The 19,563-nt window shown below is 34.4% G+C and overlaps 1 protein-coding gene across 9 annotated transcripts in view; it reads left to right on the forward strand.

The window, feature by feature from the left end:
- Window positions 1–19,563, forward strand: part of LOC136034934 (uncharacterized) — a 215,602-nt gene that overhangs the window by 178,282 nt on the left and 17,757 nt on the right. For 4 of the 9 annotated variants that reach the window (XR_010619299.1, XM_065716462.1, XM_065716463.1 and 1 more), the window contains exons 10-12: window positions 2,895–3,099; window positions 10,042–10,113; window positions 15,487–15,582. Coding sequence is in view for 7 of the 9 variants with exons in the window: in XM_065716462.1 (XP_065572534.1) it covers window positions 2,895–3,099; window positions 10,042–10,113; window positions 15,487–15,578 (369 nt within the window). In the remaining 2 variants the exon portion in view is untranslated. The remainder of the gene's footprint in view (window positions 1–2,894; window positions 3,100–10,041; window positions 10,114–15,486; window positions 15,583–19,563) is intronic. The other 5 variants (XR_010619300.1, XM_065716467.1, XM_065716465.1 and 2 more) reach the window with 3 other exon arrangements.

Genomic DNA, 19,563 nt, shown 5'->3' on the forward strand with positions numbered 1-19,563 from the left:
CATTTTTTCCCAAAACCGGATCAAAATTTTGAGATAGTCATTTTATTCAAAATAGTCAGAAAACCTATTAACTATACCTTTGGAGAGAACTTAATACCCACAGTCCCCGGGTGAAGGGCTGCAAGTTACAAACTTTGACCATTGTTTACATATAGTTATGGTTATTGGGAAGTGTACAGTCATTTTCAGGGGTACTTCTTCGCGTTGGGGGGATGGGTCGGGGGAGGGGGGTTAAGTGGGAGGATCTTTTCATGGAGAAATTTATCATGAGGGAAGAGAATTTCCATGAAGGGGAATAAGGATTTCGTAACATTATTAAAACAAAAACAATGAGAAAAAAAAGTTTTTTCAACTAGAAGTAAGGAGCAGCACTAAAAATTACAACGAAGGGAAAACATTACGTTTATAAGGGGGCTCGTCTCCTCCAAAATACCTTGCTCTTTACGCTTAAGTATTTTTAGTAATTTCAAATATTTTTTCCGCGGCCTTTGTGATTCAGGTATCATTCTTAAGGAATTGGGACGAAACTCAAGCTTTAGTGTAAAGAGCGAGATATTGACGAGGGGGCAAAACCCCTCATATACGTAATAAAAATATATAAATATAGAAATTCGTTACGTAAGCTAATTCGTAAGTTCCGTATATTTATTATTAATAAAAACGTCCATACAACAAAATAAAAAGTTCTAGTTGCATTTTTAAGTAACCAAAAATTGGAGGAGGATTAGGCCTCCTCTCCCACCTTTTTTTTTTATCAAAATCGTCCGATCAAAACTATGAGAAAGCCATTTAGAAAACATCAATTAATATGCAAATTTCGTTTTAATTATTCATATGCGGTGAGCCAAAATCAAAACATGCAATAATCCATAAGCGTTCAGAAATTAAATAAAAACAACAAGTTTTTTTTAATTGCAAGTAAGAAGCGACATTAAAACTTAAAATGAACAAAAATGACTCCGTATATGAAAGGGGTTGTCCCCTCCTCAACGCCTCAATCTTTACGCTAAAGTTTTTATTGTTTTAAAAAGTAGAACTGTGACAAAGAGTCAAACTATAGCGTAAAGAGCAAGGCGTTGAGGAGGGGAGGGGACAACCCCTTTCATATACGAAATAATTTCTGTTCGTTTTAAGCTTTAATTTCACTCCTTACTTGCAGCTAAAATAAAACTTGTTTTTTTATTTTAAAATATTACATCCATTTTACGAAAAAAGATATATTTTACCCGAAACATAACTAGGTTATTTCTTTCATTTTTCCAAATATCAAATCAAGAGTACGCTTCTGAAGACGTGTACCGTTTTTACTAAATGCAAAGGACATTTTAACGTAAATGACTTGGACTGAGAGCGATGATAGTCCCCCGTTCATCTAGGGGAATGTACGTTACCTTCAAGTTTTTGCATCACTCTGTGCTTTGATTTGAAAAATTAATTGTTAGTAAGCTTTTTTTGTTCACTTTTGTATTTAATTCTCTTTTTAAAAAATCTATACAATTAAACAAAAATATAATTAAATTTATACAAAAATAACCATACTCTACTTACAATGAATAATCCGATTTCTTTTCTATTCTTTTCTCCTCGTCCTTAATAAGAAAAACAGATAATTTTTGAGGGGAGAGAGGATGAAAAACCAGAAAAACAAAATTGCACAAATAAATTTTGAACTTTTTCTAAGAGGCTTCCGATCCAAGCTTGTTTAAATCAAAAAACAATTTACGTCCTCTTGTTTATAAATATACACATAAATTTCAATCCATTTTTTGCATTCCAAATTTTGTATGTTTAAAAGGGTGATGGACAATGAGCACTTCATCGAATATCTCCTAAATTAATCTTAAGTGTCCTGTTTGAAAACTAAGGAAGGTTTTACAGTATTTCTCTCCCCTTATTGCAGATCTGAATGACTTTCCATAAAAATTTGAGCCAAAGAATGTACTCTCTGCAATTTCAGACATCCAGCCCTCCTCCTCCACCTTAACAGCTTCTTCCCAGCAAAGAAAATCTTCGAATTTTTACCTTAAAATCCTTAGGTCAGCTATCTAGGATGGATCTTAAATCACAAATGAATTAAGATCCTAAAATAAAACTTGCTGAATGTTAATTGTGCTAGTAACAGTTATGTTTTACGAACTAGGTTTATGCTTAGAGACAAAAATACACCATTGCACATAGACCGAAACAGTAAATTTTGGGCAGAAGATGTTTAAAAGTAGCAACTTTTTACTGTGGATCTCTGTTTTCTCTCAGAAAGGAATTAGAAGTGAAATATTCCGTTCCTATGTGTCTTCTTTTAATTTACCCCTCCCCTCCCCTTTCATAGAAGACACATTCTTAATTAATCTTCCCAGTGGAATTATCATACTTTCTAGTTGTCTAGGTCGAAGGCTGACCCTAGTTACGTTTGTAAACTATGCTGAATTTGAATTTCTGTTTTTAAGAGATTTCTCGGTCTTTGTATGAAATAATAGAAATTTAAAACTAGTTTTTGACAAGTAACTCTAATTGATACATATAATTGAAAACAAAAATATCGTATTTAACTGATCTTTTTGAAAAATTGCTCTAATCATTTTTTATTATAGAAAGCGAAAGATAAGAGTGTTTGTCAAAAAATTACTTCACTGGACATAATAGGTGCAAATAGGTCCATCCAATTGAAGGTCAAAGAAAACTCGTATATTTAGTATTTCCACCCTATGTATTACAAATCACTAAAAATGTATATAATTTTCTCTATTCATCATCGATATTTTACTCAGCATAATTTTTTTTTTTTTTTCACATTGTTTTTGCCTTTCGACTTCATATCTATAGCCAAAATCATACTTCAAGTTTAATTAGTTTTAAAACAAATTTATCTTTTAAGTCATTAATTAGTGTTTTTTTAGGCTGAAGAGTTTTCCTCAGAGGCTTTTGGCCTTGGCCTAGGAACAAGGGTAAGTGGACGGAATTTTCTCGAGCTATTTGAAAAGGTCACCTCTCAAGCTAGTTTTGGCATTTTCAGTTCTGACAACTTGAACCCATTAAGTTTAGAAGAAGGATCTCTTTCTTTGTTCTGGAAGCTTAGAAAAACCCTTAGCATTACTTCTGCAGGTAAATCGTCAAATGTGTTTAAGTGTATTAAATGAAAAATGAATTCTAAAAAAGAAGTTTTTTTAAGAAATATAGAGGCTGTATTAAACTTGGGATCAGCAGAAATAAATTCCTTTAATAGTTCAAACTCAGAACGATCAGAAATTACTATTGAAAAATGATTGAAACCCAAAACAAACAAATTAAGTAAAAAATCATAGCAAACAAACACACAACAGACAATAATATAAAGGAATCAATAAATCTTAAAACAAGCAAAACTTGTATGCAAGTCAACCTTAAAACAAACAAAATTACTACGAAGAAAAATATTCCCTAACTGTAAAAATCTAAAGCCTACTACGTCATTTACAATTTACCGAAAACTAATTATATTACAAATATTTTCTTCTGTACTTAAAACATAGAAAATAAAAATAAAAATAACAGTGAAATAGAACTTTGAACGGCTGATCTTTCAGCAACTAATTTCATTATATATCAAATCTTCAGTCTCATTTTATTAGTTCTTTCCAAGGACTTTTTGAGACACAGTTTTGTAGTTTTCAAACGAATTACATCACAAATATTTGATTTGCACTTGTTACAATATAGAAAATAAAAATTATCAGTGAAATTTCAGTGAAATAAAACACTGAACTGATTATCTTTCAGTAATTAGTATCATTTTATATCAAATGTTCAGTTTAATTTCATTAGTTCTTTCCAAAACCGTTCAAGACATGTGCAGTTTTCAGTAAATTGCTAACAACGCAGTAGGCCTTAGACTTTTACAGCTAGGGGAGGGGAGATTAGTCAAACTCTTTAACTCTTTGTTTTAAAACCCTTTGTTCGTTTTAAGTTTGATTTACATATTGCATTTAAGTTTTACTCTTGTTAAGATTTGTTTATTCATTTCCATTAGTACCTGTTGTATTTTTGTTTGATATGATTGCTTATTTAATTTTTTGTTTGTTTTGGTATTCAGTCATTCTTTAATAGTAAATTCTGGTTGTTTCGAGTTTGAATTATTATAGGAATTTATCTCTGCTGATCGGAAGTTTAATATTGCCTTGACTTTTCTTTGAAAAACTTCTTTTTTAATTAACTTTTAATTAATTTCTCTTCGTTATTTATTGCAAGGTATTTAGTTAATAATAGCCTATTTTAAGGGGGTAGACATTTAATATAATTCCCATAGAGGTAGGTTGTGTCTACCTGGAATCATTGTAATATTATATTTGGAGTGTTTTGAACTAATTGACTATCTCAACTTTTCCATTGAATGCATTTGGTGAAAAGAGGGCGAGGGGGCTAGTTGCCCTCTGATCACTTTTGACTCTTAAAGATGGAACTAGAACTTTCAATTTACATTGAAATGAGCTTCTTCAAAAATTTATACGATCACTTCTTCAATGATACTTTATGTGCCTTCGGGTTACAGCTTACAACCCTCGCCCCCCGACTCCAGAGGGTTGTGTCAATCCTAGAGGCATTGTCTTGTGATCTTTGGAAATTTTTTGAACGAAACAGGCATCTCATAATTTCGATCAGATGCAGTTGGAGAAAAGAGAAGCAGGAGGGGGGACTACTTGCCCTCCGATTACTTCTTACTCTTAAAAAGGGAACTACAACTTTCAATTCCAGTCAAATGAGCCTCCTCCAAAGTTTATACTACGACCCTTTTCATAAGAACATTATATGCCCTCGGAGCATAGCTTACAACCCTTGCCCCTGAGCTCTGGGATGTTATCAGCCATGGGTCATTGTTATGTGATCTTTGGACTATTCTTAAAAAGTGGCATTCTCAAAATTTCGATCAGTTGCATCTATGGTAAAAGGGGGGTTCGGGACAGCTGGTTGACCTCAGATAACTTTTGACTCTTAAAAAGAGAACTAAAACTTTCAATCTAAAATCAAATGAGCCTCCTCCAAAGCTTATGCAACCACTCCTTCCATATATTCCTTATATGCCCCGGTACATAATTTACAACCCTTACGTATGGCTCTGAGAGGGGGGGGTGGGGTTGTGTCCACCAGGAGGCACTGTTCTATAATTTTTCAGCTATTTTGAACAAAATGGCTATCTCAAAATTTAGATCGGATGCATTTGGTAAAAGAGTGTGTGGGGAGAGGACTGCTCTCTGATGACTTCTGAATCTTAAAAAAGAAACTCGACCTTTCAATTTCCAATTAAATGATCCTCCTCCAAAGTTTACACGACCATTCCTTCAATAGAAACATTATATGCCCCTGGGCTATCACTTACAACCCTTTCCCCCAGGCTTTTGGGGGTTTTGCCAACCCTAGGGGCAATGTTATATGAACTTTAAACTGTTTTGAACAAAATATCTATATCTAAGTTTTTATCGGATGCATTCGGGGAAAAGAGGGAGTGGGAGGCTAGTTACCCTTCGGCCACTTCTGACTCTTCAAAAGGGAATTAGGACTTTCCGTTTACATTCGAATGAGCCTTTCCGAAGTTAATAGTACCCCCCAATGCATCCAATTGAAGTGCATCTGGGAAAAAATACGTAAAACACAAGAAGATTGAAGCTTTACTATAGGCAACACTATAGTGTTGCCTCGCAGTTCAGTTTAGTTCATTCGGGTTTGTTAAAAAAAATTATAACAGTCATAACATACATAGTCTCTCATCTATATACAAAAAATGCATGCTGAGTCCCTTATCACCTCAAAAATAAATACGCACTATGGCTCTCCCTTCACTTCTCAATACAACGATGGCCCCTACCAACAAAAACATCCTTACAAGTCCCCGCCTTTTCATCCAGGAGCAAACCACTCCAATTTCCACACACACACACAAAAATACTCAATATTGGCTAAAAATCACTTTAATATTTAGATTCTTTATTCAATTTAAACTAATTCAAAACAAGTTAATTTTTCATTCTCTTTTTTAAAGAACCAAGGGAGCTCCTACCTCTCAGTTCAAGCGGTAGGGTATTGTAAGCGTTAGCACAGACGATGTCAGGCGAAAAATCCAACCTCACCGTTGGCGTATGTCGAATATGGATCTGTGCAGATAGTCTTGTAATTAGAAGATGCTGTTCGGCTACCAAACGGAATAGATTCCTAAAAGGCGGTGGAAGAAAGCCGGAGAGGAATCTGAAAGCAAAAATCAAGCAAGAAAGCTCAAACAGTGATTTCAGTGAGAGATAATCTTCTGTGTGTTTGATTATCTTCAAGGCATTCTTGTGGATGGAATCCAGTTTTTTCAGATGGAATTTGAATGTCGATTCCCATAGCTTTGCGCAATGCTGTAAGTGGGGTTTAATGATTGCATTGTAGAAAAGGGTAAGGGTTTTACGTGGGAATGTGTGCTTCAGTTTCTTCATCATACCAAGATTCCTTGAAAGCGTTAATTCCACAGCATGGATGTGAGGAAGGAAAGAAAAGTTTTCATCTGCTATTACTCCTAAATATTTTGCACATTCAGTTGCTGGTCTTTGAACCTTTCCACACGAGACCTCACAATTTCTGTTATTTCCGGGTAAAGGGTTCCTACCCTAGAAAATAATAGGAATGCAAGATTTTCCGACATTGACGACAGGTTTGTTGGCATCCATCCACAAATAGGCCTCTTCTATGATGATTTCATGCTTCCGCTGGACTGAAGGCATGTCGATTCTGCAGCAGGTCTTGTCAGCGAAAGCTATAAGTTCATCTTGCTCGTTAGTAATGTCCTCAGATGTTCTATCAAAGCATAGGATACAACATTTTGGATCGTCATGATTTGAATTAAGGATACGAGTTAGGTCACTTACATGGACTAAAAACAAAAGAGGACCGAGGATCAATCCTTGGGGCATACCGAATTTCAGAGCAGTGTCGTAAGAAAAGACGCAATAAGCTCAACCTCAAAGTGTAAAAACTGAAAGTTTTGTTTCGGGAGGAGAGGTGAATGGAGACTGCATTAAATGCTTACCTTTTGTCAGGATGTGAACAAATGTTGCTGTTTTTATCTTGTATTTAAAGTGTGGTTCAACGTTAGGTCTGTTGCTACCCCTCTGCAACCCTCTGTAATACCCAGTAATTTTGATGCTGTCATGATGAAGAATAAAAATTTGAACGATAAACACACTGTAGTTTCAAAAGGAAGCTGCAAGTATTTCGTGTTGACAGATAATTGAAAATGAATAATTCTTTAAATCGAAGCTATTTAAATAATAAAATAAAGTTTTTTATTTGCTTTCAATGACTCGGTTGTTAATTTTTGAGGGAGGTGAGAAGTAAGAGCTCGTAAACTAACGAGCTAACAACTAACTACTACTAACTACTAACTGCTAATTACTAACGAGAAGTAAGAGCTCGTAATTAGCGGTAGCAACACTCATTACTCTGTCTGATAGTTTTTTGAACTTCTTAAATCCCTTCTTAACACCTCTTCGTCTATACAAAGTACTTTGCTGCAACATTGTGCGTACAAGTCCAAAGATAAATATAGATCAAGCTTAGTAGTTGTTAGTCAAAAAACTTGTATTATCAAACATATTTTCTTAGCATACATTTGAAAAAATACATAAATCGAGAGGCTCCATTTTAAAAGGAAGGATGTTAGCTAACTTGACCGAATCTGAGACTTGGATTTTTTTTTAAAAAGCGTTCCTTCAAAACATTTTACAGTGTACCCAGTCTCCCAAATTTCTCCCTAAGAACAATCATTATTTTAAGGCGTAAATTAATTCATGTTTTAAGGCTTTAGTTCCCTCCCCCAAACCACTTCCTGTGAAAGTGCCTTGTGATAAACACGGTGACTTAACAAACTTAAAACAAGGAAATAACCGGTCCTTAAGGGCATAAATCAATCTTTCATCAGGCTTTATTTCTTACCCTCTCCTCAACCAATTCCTGTGTAAGCGTTTGAGGGATCATAGAAGACGCTAAGCAATAGGATAACATAGAAGTTCTGTATAAGCGTAATTTGCCAAAGGCAGCTGGATACACCGATTACATTCAGCCCTTGGTTCGACTTTTTTCCTAATTCTGTTTACACTCAATAATTTTCAGTAAAGTCCCTTCTCTCCTTTGGCTGAAAGCCAAGCCAGTGAGTAAACAATGAAAACCAAACAAAATTTATCTTTGAAACGTGAAGTGATTGCAGTCATTCAAGTCTATTCACTCAGTGAGAATTCACACTTCCAGTCAATTAAATTTCGAGAGGTTTCCCTTTGATTCCTCTATTTAAAAGCAATGTTAAAGACGTTTTACACTAAGATACTTTGCACCTACACAAATTCTAAATTCTTAAAAGAAGAATTATGTGTTTTCTTGAGAGGAGCCTTACTGAGGTTTTAGCGAGGAAATGATTCAACTTACACAGATTACGGCACTTGCATCAGTCTGGGCGATAAATTTAGCATAAACTTGAGTATTCTTAACCATTAGCTCTTTACAAAAGGTAGAGTAGTCTATAGAGTATTTTGGTTAAAAAGGTCCAAAACACAATGTCTTGGTTTTTATAAGTCATAATCCTTGGTGGAACAGTAAGCGCTATAAATTGAAGAGGAATCAGGCCTTGTCCCCTAAGAAACATATGCCAAATCCTTCTTCTTTCGTTGTCTTTGTATATTTATAATCATAGGTAGACTTATCTTTGCTTTTAATAGTTTTTACATTACTATACACAGCTTTGTGGTAAAATACTCCGCAGATTCTTGGCAGAACTTCCACTCTTAGGATTCAGTAACAACACTCTCTATCTCTCTCTAGACTGACATCGCTATAATAATAAGCAATTTTCTAATGCTAATGCTGCAGAACATCAAGAAGAGGTTAACAAGGATGATTCTAGAGTTCTTTGCCTTTGCAAAACGGTCTACGTCAGAGGCTGTATTGATGAAGGAGCGTAGCAATTCCTCCTCTATTTTGGAAGAACTGGTTAGTAGAAGGTGAAGGACTTCGTTACGAGATGTTCAGAAATTTCATTTTCATATCAAGCTATTTGTTTTCTGGAATAGACTTCTTAGTTTTGTTGTTGTTATTTCTTCTTCTTTTTTTTTACCAGCTCAGTAAGCCAGTTGATGTTCTCTCATGTACAAGCAACGAATGGAATTGCTATTTTGTAGTATCGACTTGCCACTCACATCTCAAGATATTCTGAGACCCTTGTGACTTATGCCCAAACATCGGAACTAAAAGAAGATGACTAGTACTTTTTTACTAATTTTCTCTACGTTTAAATATCAGATAAAGCTATAAGGTAGCCATTATTTTACACTTCTCTCCAAAACATTCTAAGCATACAAAAACTAATTCCACCAAAACCTCACAAAGTCTGTCACACTATGGCTGGCAGGGTAATAATTTTGCAGGCTTGATTCAAATCATTGAGTAAAGTTGTAAAGGAGATCGATCAAGTTGCAACAGATTATCGTGACCCCCCTGGAAATACTTTCACAGTTTCTATTGACATTTTGCCAGAGTGAGGTAATCCTTACATATATAGTCTTGTGATATGACTTTCCCGAGTAAAGTACAATAAGAACCCATTCGTACCTATTTTAGAAGCTAGGTAGTAGGCCAATAGTATCTGTTTCAACTCGCTTAAACGGCTTAACGACAGCTGGAAGTGGCCTCACAAGAAATTACTCAGGTGTTCTGTCTTCTGGATCAACTGGAAATCGTGACAGATTAAAAAAATTACCTATATTTCTTGGAACATAGGAATACATTAGATACGTTGATACGTTAGATCAAAGGAATATTCCAAACTCGATCTTCGAGACTCGATCAAGTAATATCTATCTTCCTATATGATTTCCATAAGGTTACAATGTCCAACTTCCAGCATTTGATACCTTTTAATTTTTGCAGTAACTAATTGAACTCGAATTTTATCATGCTCCTTTTTTTAAACTAATTAACACGATACATTTTTTTTTATTACAAAACAGAGCTTCCCAATTAATTTTCCAAACTTCCGTCTTTTTTTTCAAGCATCAGCCAAATGCAAGCAGGGACGTCCAGCATATTACTCATGTCCAACTCCTTATCTTGAAGGAGTTAACAGTAAGAATTTTTCACTTTTTTTTACCTAGGTCTTCCTTTCATCATTTATTCGGCTAGGTAAAGAGCTCTCCTGGAGCAGAGGGAGAGAGTACATAATTTTTTCTATAGGTATAGGAAAGAGGTCCTAAACTGTTTTGAGATATGGTTCACGAAGGAAGATAAGATTTGTGGAAGGGGCATTGCGGGCTTGTGACACCGTGGGCCAAAGACTGTGGCGCATACTCCCTACATATAGCACACTTGTAGTAGCCATACTGGTTGTACCTGTGGCACCCCTCCCCCAAAGCACAAATACTGGTAAGACCAGGACTCGTAGAATCTGTAGCGCATCGCAGATAAATCTCATGGTTCAACGGCCGTGATACCTACTCTAGTGGCATTGGTGCTGACACTGGTGGTGGTAGAATCCAAAAACTGCTGCCACTGTTGGCTCTGTGTCACAAATACTGGCAGCAGCAGTTGTCAGAGAACAAAGAGTGACTTAAAAAAGTTGTTTTTACCAAAACAAACAACAATATAAAAAAATAACAACAAATAACAATGTAACAGATATGGGTGCACCCTAAAGAAGTTCAACATTCTTAGTATATTACGATGTGAAATATGCTTAATATTTCTAGTGATACCATTATTCTTAGCTAGTTCGCTATTTAGTGATGCAATACTATCATTAAAATTCATTAACTCATTAATAACCATTCCCCAAATGCGATTACTACTGCAACATTTAGTTCTCTAACTGCTAACATTTTCACCTTTTATCGATGGACAATCAAGTTATAAGTCTCCGATATATAATTGATCAATTATGGTTTAGTTTCAGTTTATTTAACCATATCCACTTTTCAATACTGAATGTTCCGGAGCATAACGACTAACAATTCAACTTCGGTCCTAGCAACGGTCAAATAAGGATCATCAGCAAAACAATGTGACATTGTTCTAACACTTCTTTAACCTCCCTTCCTGAGCTTAAATCTTCTCAAACTCCTCCCTTTTCCCCTCCATTACATATTAAAAAATTCAAAAAATGTTTCTTTCTGTCATTTTTTAAACTTTTTGAAGAGTTCTTTATGCCTGATGAGGATGTTCAATCACTGGAAGCCTGGTAAACAAAAAGAGCAAATTTGAGGTTTTCTTGGGGCATCATCTCAAAATTCATTTGAAAAATGAAATTTGAATTTTTTCTAAAAACTCTCGGGTATTTATTTTCAACATAAAATTAATGTTAAGTACATCAAAGGGTATTCTACAATCTCAACAATCCCCTTGTGGGAGTAAAAGAAACTTTCCTCTGTGAAATCAAGTAGGCTAAATGTGATTATTATTCCACTTTCATGTATCTTGTTTCTCAGTAGATTCCTCGAATTTAAGTTTTGTAATCAACGAACACTAAATTAATGTTGATTAGAGGGGATGAACGTTTCATTTTATCTGCTATGATAAAATTTGGCTTTAATTGGTCTCATTTCACAAATACAATTTAAATAGTATGAACAGCAACTTAAAAGGATATAGCCAATTCCTGGTTCTAAGAAATCAGTAGAGAAAAAAGTGTCCAACGATAAAAAAAGAAACTAAATGAAAACTCGAAGTTCATTTGAACGAGGAAATTGGAAATTTGTTCTAAGAACCCTAGGGTTTTTAGAACATAAAAACATATAAGAACATATTTGTTTTCAACATAAAATATATGTTAAATGCTTCAAACGGAATACTACTGTCTCAACAATCCCCTTGAGGGAGCAAAAGAAAGTTTCCTCTGTGAAATCAAGTCGGCTAAATGTGATTATTATTCCGCTTTCATGTATCTTGTTTCTCTGTAGATTCCTCGAATTCAAGTTCTATAATCAACGAACACTAAATTAGTGTTGATTAAAGGGGATGAACGTTTCATTTTATCTGCTATGATAAAATTTGGCTTTAATTGGTCTCATTTCACAAATATAATTTAAATGGTGTTAATAGCAGCTTAAAAAGATACAGCCAATGCCTGGTTTAAGAAATCAGTAGAGAAAAAAGTGTCTAAAGATAAAGAAAATGAAAATAAATCTGAAAAATAAATCAAAAAGCAAGTAAACCTTTCAACTTAAATTTGAGGCATTTCAATATTTTCAAGTTGGTCAAAAATTTATAACACAAATATACGGGAATATTTGATTGTTGATTTATTGAATCTCTGAAATTCTGAATTCTTCCTGCCTTCAAAGGTGCTGGTGTCGATCTATGGATAACTGAAGTCGGTCGTTCGATACCCAGGCTAGACTTCTTCGGCCTCTTAAGGCTAGAACAGCAGCTAGCTTATTTCGATACTCAAGAAATTTGAAAGTATCTGAAAACGAGATACGAATTACTTGTTTTGGTGCCCAGGAAAATTAATGCACACCAGATAGAATAATAGTGCCTCCATGCACACAGGATACCAGTGTGATCTTACTTTGAACTATTCCAGGAAAATTGAAGCAATATTGCATACAAAAGAAAATATGTGATAGATTTATTTTGATATTTTGCGTCCAGTAGATGTCCTCCCCACATCAATCTTCCTTAAGAGTCAAATTTGTACAATCATATTTTTTTAATTATTGGCGGATGCTTCCGTCTCTAAGATGTTCTGCAGCAGTGACATCCTCCAATTTGACTGAGATGCGTATTCTTCTAAATTACGGCGCTATTTGCAGAAAAGTGTTTTTGATATTCCTCTACAGTGGGTGTCGTCAAGATCTGAATAAAAACTTAGCTAGTCCTTTAGCAGCCATTTTAAGCAGATTACACCTAATATGACTTACCCAACTCAAGCTTCACATTCTTATAGTATTTATTAAATACTTGAAACATCATTTTTTTTTTCAGTGAAATAGAAACTCTCTGTATTTTTGATGGTGTAAAAGAAAATACAGGAAGGCTTTCCCTAAAACCGGGTCTTCACTATCCGGGACAGTACCCTTTGGAATCTAAAATCAGGATACCGATTTGCTAATTTCGAGACCTAAAGACATCTACTGTTGGGATAGCATTATGCTAATTCTATCATTCTGCGAAACTTATTTAATAAAGCAGGACTTTATAGTATATGCCTGTACATAAGAAGCTAAAAACGTCTGCACATTTCTTGGAATTTGTATCAATTAATTTATTTTATTTTTCAGTATTATTATTTATTTATTTTTGGTTCTGAGGGTTGGGCTCACTGTAAAAAGATTTTTTTTTCGGTTATAATAGCCATGCATACTTTATGGAAAAAAGCAACTTTTAAATCTTTTCGCTTTTCATTTTTTGGTTCTTTAGGGGAAGGTGGTGGAGACAGTACGTTAAAGAATATTTACTCCTAGTTTTATTTTTTAAGGTTTTCTAATTGTTGTAATCCCTTGTTAAAATATTTATAAATATTTTTGCAATTACCAGTTTTTTTGCTCTTTAGGCAATTTAATGCCTTTCATAAGGCAGTCTGTTTAAAGATATTAGGTTTTTGAAGGCAGTCCGATTTCTAACAATGACATGTACTAAGCCTCAATGTTTTGTTTTCCTTTTTTAAGGTTTTTGAATTGTTGTAATCCCTTGCCAAAATAGAGAATCATCATTTGTAATAATTGAAAAAAAACTGCAATATTTTGCAAAATTTTGTAAAAATATGAAAAAAAAATGCAATATGAAAAGACAGCAAACTGTCTGTGGCTAGAACAAAAGGGACAATGAGAATCCATATATAGAAGCCTGCCGTGTGCCATGGTGGGGTCCAGCGGCGAAGCCACCAGGACCCAGCACTGTCTGCAGTTAGAACACAACGGACAATGAGAATCCATATATAGAAGCCTGCCCCGTCCCATGCTGGGGCCTGGCGGTAAAGCCGCCGGGTCCCAGCTAGTATATATATATATATATATATATATATATATATATATATATATATATATATATATATATATATATATATATATATATATATATATATATATATATATATATATATATATATATATATATATATATATATATATATATATATATATATATATATATATATATATATGTATATATATATATATATATATATATATATATATAAATATTGTCTATTAGCATGAGAAAATTTACCTCATTCTTAGAAATAATGAGAAACATCCGCTAAAATTAAAAGAATCTTAATGAAAATTACACCATCAGCGTACGAGAAAACCCTACTGTAGAAGTTTCAAGCTCCTATCTGCGAAAATGAAGATTTTTTTTTTTTTTTGCTAGAAGACAGATCACGGATGCGTGTTTATTTGTCTTTTCCTTTCTTCCAGGATTGATTGTATCGAAATAAGGTGTTAGAAGATCGGGAGATGGTGTAATAAAATGGAAATTAAAAGTTCTAGTGCCCTTTTTAAGAGACCAGAAAGATTGGAGGGCAACTAAACCCCCTCTCACGCCCACTTTTTCCCAAAACAAACTGATCCAAATCTTAAGATAGTCAATTTGTACAGTATAGTTGAAAGTGTAAATAGTTATGTCTTTAGGTGTAAAATGACCCCCCCCCCCGCAGTCCATGGGGAAAGGCCAGTAATTTATGAAATTCGCCCATTGTTTACGGGTAGTATTTGCTGTTGAGAAGTATAGTTACATTTTTAGGGATGGGATGGTTGTGCTTGAGGTATATTTCTATAGAGAAATTCTTCCTCGGGTAGTAACATTTCTGGGGTATTAATATTCCAAGGGAAATGATACACTGGGGGGATTTGACAGAAATACTGTACGAATTTTGTTTTTTTAATTGTCTTACATTCTATTTGCCAAATTGTTCGTGTGGAGATGTTCCGGGGGCAATTATCACGGGGCTTTTTACCACGTGTTTTTAATTTCTGAGAAATAATTACCACGGAATGGGGCATTTCTGGAGTGATTGAGAAACCAATCAGAGATTGAAGTCTTATTCAAACGAAAAAATGCTAAAGAGATTTTTTCAGGATGAATAATAAATCTGCAAAAATTATTACGCAGATTTTGTTTTAATTTTTCATGTACAGCGAGCCAAATTTGAACCTGCATTAGTTGAAAAGCGCTTAAACATTAAATAACAAAAACAAGCTTTTTTAACTGAAAGTAAGGACCGACATTAAAACTTAAAACGAACAGAAATTATTCCGTATATAAAAGGGGTTGTCCCCTCCTAAACGCCTTGCTCTTTACGCTAAAGTTTTTATTGCTTTAAGTTAGAGTTGTGACAAGAGTCCAACTTTAGCGTAAAGAGTGATGCGATGAGGACTGGACAAATCATTTCATATACGGAATAATTTCTGTTCTTTTTAAGTTTTAGTGTCGTCCCTAACTTTTAGTTAAAAAAAAATTGGTTCTCTTATTTAATCGGATATTAAATTTTCTTTTATATTTCAGGAAAACACAGACATAACTTCAAGTTTCACATAAATAACAGTAGGCTGAATAATACCATTAAAGCCAATCATCAGAAGAAAAGTGGATTTTAGCAAGGTAGCTGGTTTTGTACATTTCCTTACTTTATATAAAATTTTCAAATAGGGCCTTATAAGCAGAGGGCTGCACGAAAATCCCCTCATGTATTGACAGGCCTCTTGTTTTCTTTTGTTTTCGTACAAAATGTCATTTTTTATAAAGTAGCTCCGTGTCTATTTTAACTTGAAGACCTTGAAGCATTTCCTAATAAGTGTAGGGTGCCTCCCCCTAAAAAATACTGGTGGTTTTTTTCTAGTTTTTTGTTGAAATCAGTCAGATTTTGTTGGTCAGTAATGAATTTTTTTTTTTTTATGTCAACACAATTCACTGTCTCTAGTCATTCTATTCAAACTTGAAAATCTTAGAAATGTTTTTTTTTTCGCACAAAAGCAGATGTAGAAGAAATCCAAAATTTAGGCTTGTGCATTTCTTGGGCCATTGGAGAAAGCTATTTATGACTTTATAATAGACGACTTAGCTCTGATCTTCTTTATGATGGTTTCCTTCTCTCTGGCTCTGATCTTCTTTATGATGGTTTCCTTGGGTCTAAAAATGGTCCTCAGATCTCCTGAGGGCTACCTGAACTTGATATTACTCACTTATGCAGGGAATATTTGACCACTTCTACTCCCCTCTTAAAAAGCTCTCTAAGTCTAAAATGCGTCAAAAGCTTTCTTGGATTATCCATTTACTCTCCGTTTTTGAGTCTTATTAAATTAAAAAAACTAATTTTTTTAGCTGAAAGTAAGGAGCGACATTAAAACTTAAAACGAACAGAAATTACTCCGTATATGAAATGAGTTGTCCCCTCCGCAATCCCTCGCTCTTTACGCTAAAGCTTTTACTTGTTTTAAAAAGTAGAATTGTGGCAAAGAGTCAAACTTTAGCGTAAAGAGCGAGGGATTGCGGAGGGGACAACTCATTTCATATACGGAGTGATTTCTGTTCGTTTTAAGTTTTAATGTCGCTCCTTACTTTCAGCTAAAAAAATTAGTTTTTTTTATTTAATTTCTGAACGTTTTTGAATTAATGCATGTTTGGTTTTGGCTCTCCGCACATAAATTATTAAAATGAAATTTGTATATTAATTCTTTTGGCTAAATGGCTTTCTCTTAGTTTTGATCAGACGACTTTGAGAAATAAGTGGTGGAGAAGGAGGCCTAGTTGCCCTCCAATTTTTCGGTTACTTAAAAAGGCAACTAGAACTTTTAATTTTTAACGAACGTTTTTATTAGTAAAAAATATACGTAACTTAAGAATTAACTTACGTAACAAACTTTCATAACCTTATATTTTTATTATGTATACGAGGGGGTTTGTACCCTCGTTAATACCTCGCTCGTTACACTAAATCGTAAGTTTTGTCCCAATTCTTTAAGAATCAGAAAGGCCGTAGAATAAATAGTTGAAATTACTAAAAATACTTTAGCATAAAGAGCAAGGTATTTATCTCCTCCTAAATACCTCGATCTTTATGCTAAAGTATTTTTAGAACCCCTCATATGCGTAATAATCTCTGTTCGTTTTAAGTTTCAATGCTACTTCTTCCTTTCATTTGAAAAAACGTTTTCATGTTTATTTTTCATTGTTTTCTTATAGTAATGCTAGAGAATCCTGCGCCCTTGTCATTGAATTTTTCTTCCCCCGTGACAGATTTCTCCAAGGAAAGATCCTCCAACATAGCCCCCTCTCCTCAGCCCCACCCCCAAACAAAATAAAATCCCCCTGAAAACGTCTGTACACTTCCCAATAACCATTACTATATGTAAACACTAGTCAAAGTTTGTAACTTGCAGCCCCTCCCCCAGGGATTGTGGGGGAGTAAGTCATCCCCAAAGACATAGTTATTATAACTTTCGACTATGCTGAACAAAATGGCTATCTCAAAATTTTGATCCGTTGACTTTAGGGAAAAAATGAGCGTGGGAGGGGGCCTAGATGCCCTCCAATTTTTTTGGTCACTTAAGAAGGATACTAGAACTTTTCATTTCCGCTAGAATGAGCTCTCTTGCGATATTCTAGGACCACTTATTCGATGCGATGACCCCTGGGGAAAAAAAAATAAATAAATAAACACACACCCGTGATTTGTCTTCTGGCAAAAAATACAAAATTCCACATTTTTGTAGATAGGAGCTTGAAACTTCCACAGTAAGGTTCTCTGATACGCTGAATCTGATGGTGTCATTTTCGTTAAGATCCTACGACTTTTAGGGGGTGTTTCCCTCTATTTTCCTAAATAAGGCAAATTTTCTCAGGCTCGTAACTTTTAATGGGTAAGACTAAACTGGATGAAACTTATATATTTAAAATCAGCATTAAAATGCGATTCTTTTGATGTAGCTATTGATATCAAAATTCAATTTTTTAGAGTTTTGGTTGCTATTGAGCCGGGTCGCTCCTTACTACAGTTCGTTACCACGAACTGTTTGATTAGAGTTATACACCAACCTTCCCTTTTTGAAATGGAATCCTGCAGATTTGTTTTCTCAAGGTAGCATTAAAATGACTTACTTAATCACTGTCGTGACCATGGCTTCTAATATCTTAATCATAGTTCACAGATCTAATTATATAAATAGATCTTCCCAGCTTTCGACTGTGAAGAAATACCCTCAGCCTTGGCTATTCTACTTTCAACATCATCACTGCATCCACCATCTTTACTAATTATACTACCCACGTAAGTGACGCTATCGACATCAGTAGCTTTTTCATTACCATTCAGTAATCCATGTCTAAGCGGTTTAGTCTTCCTAACATTTCAAACATATTCTTACATCTTGAAGTCTCAAAACTTCCAAAACTTCATTCACTTAGCCAGTATTTTATGTTTGGCATTCAAATCATCTGCGGAGTCTAGGTCTAGGAGAATTTAACTTCCTGTGTGATACTAAGTTTCCCATGTCCCATTTTGCAACCTATTCCATGGGCATTAAACTATGTTCTTCTCATTTGATATCATGCTGCCATATTCTGTCTTGTTTCTTGGAGAAAACTCCATAAAATCTATCCATAAAAACAGGAATGAGACGCAGCCCTTCTCAATCCCTGATCCCACACACAACTGCTGCCCTCGCTTCCTCCTTAACAGTGACAATATTATTTTGTTAAATACCACTAATCACTTTGATGTACTTCTTTGGTATGCCTTAGAAAGACAAGACCTTCACTAGAAGTTATTTTTCAGTTCAATCAAAGGGCTGTTCCTAATCAATGAAACTGAAGACTAAAGATGTCTGGTTGCTCATTTTCTTCTCGATGATTAGTCTATGAGTAAAAATTTAGTCCACGCATTCTCTTCTCTTCCTAAAACAACATTTTTCTTTTCTTGAAAATTTATCTGCAGTATTTTTTAGTATAAAAGCATAATCAAGCTCGGTAATTTGCTTCCTACATTAATTCTGGCAAATCTATTTTTAACTGCCGATTTTGCTCTAATAACCTATACTGAGAAGGAGTTTCCTTAAAATTTTCCGAACATCGTTAGGCACTTAATTTTTTTTTAGAAACCATATTCAGGATCTTCAGTAATTTATCTTTAGTCTTGCAACCACCATATCTATTAGAGTCATTTAAGATTTAATCACTGTCTGACAACTTATCATTTTTTAACTCCTTTTTTGTAATGTCTCTAAATCTACGCAAAATAAATCTTCTTTCCCTTCCCATCTGTTAACAGCTTTTCATCCTTTTCTAAATTATTTCCTACAAGTTGATCACGAACACATGCTCAATATGTCCTGTTCCTCTTTCTTCAACACTTTCTTTGTCACTAATTGAAGCAACAGTTCTTATCTTTATCTGGGACAAGTCCATGCTGACTACTTCCTCTCAGTTACTTAACAGAGTCATTAATAAAGAGCTGAAAAGTTCATCTTTCATAAGAAGTTTTTTTATTAACAACAAATAGAAAGAAAAGTTTTTTTTTTTAATTCACTGAATCACCAAAGTGAAGTAGCTAACTGAAGACGCAATTACGGTGTATAAACATTATAT

This window comes from Artemia franciscana, chromosome 13 (genome assembly GCF_032884065.1).
Source record: "Artemia franciscana chromosome 13, ASM3288406v1, whole genome shotgun sequence".
Classification (NCBI taxonomy): domain Eukaryota; kingdom Metazoa; phylum Arthropoda; class Branchiopoda; order Anostraca; family Artemiidae; genus Artemia; species Artemia franciscana.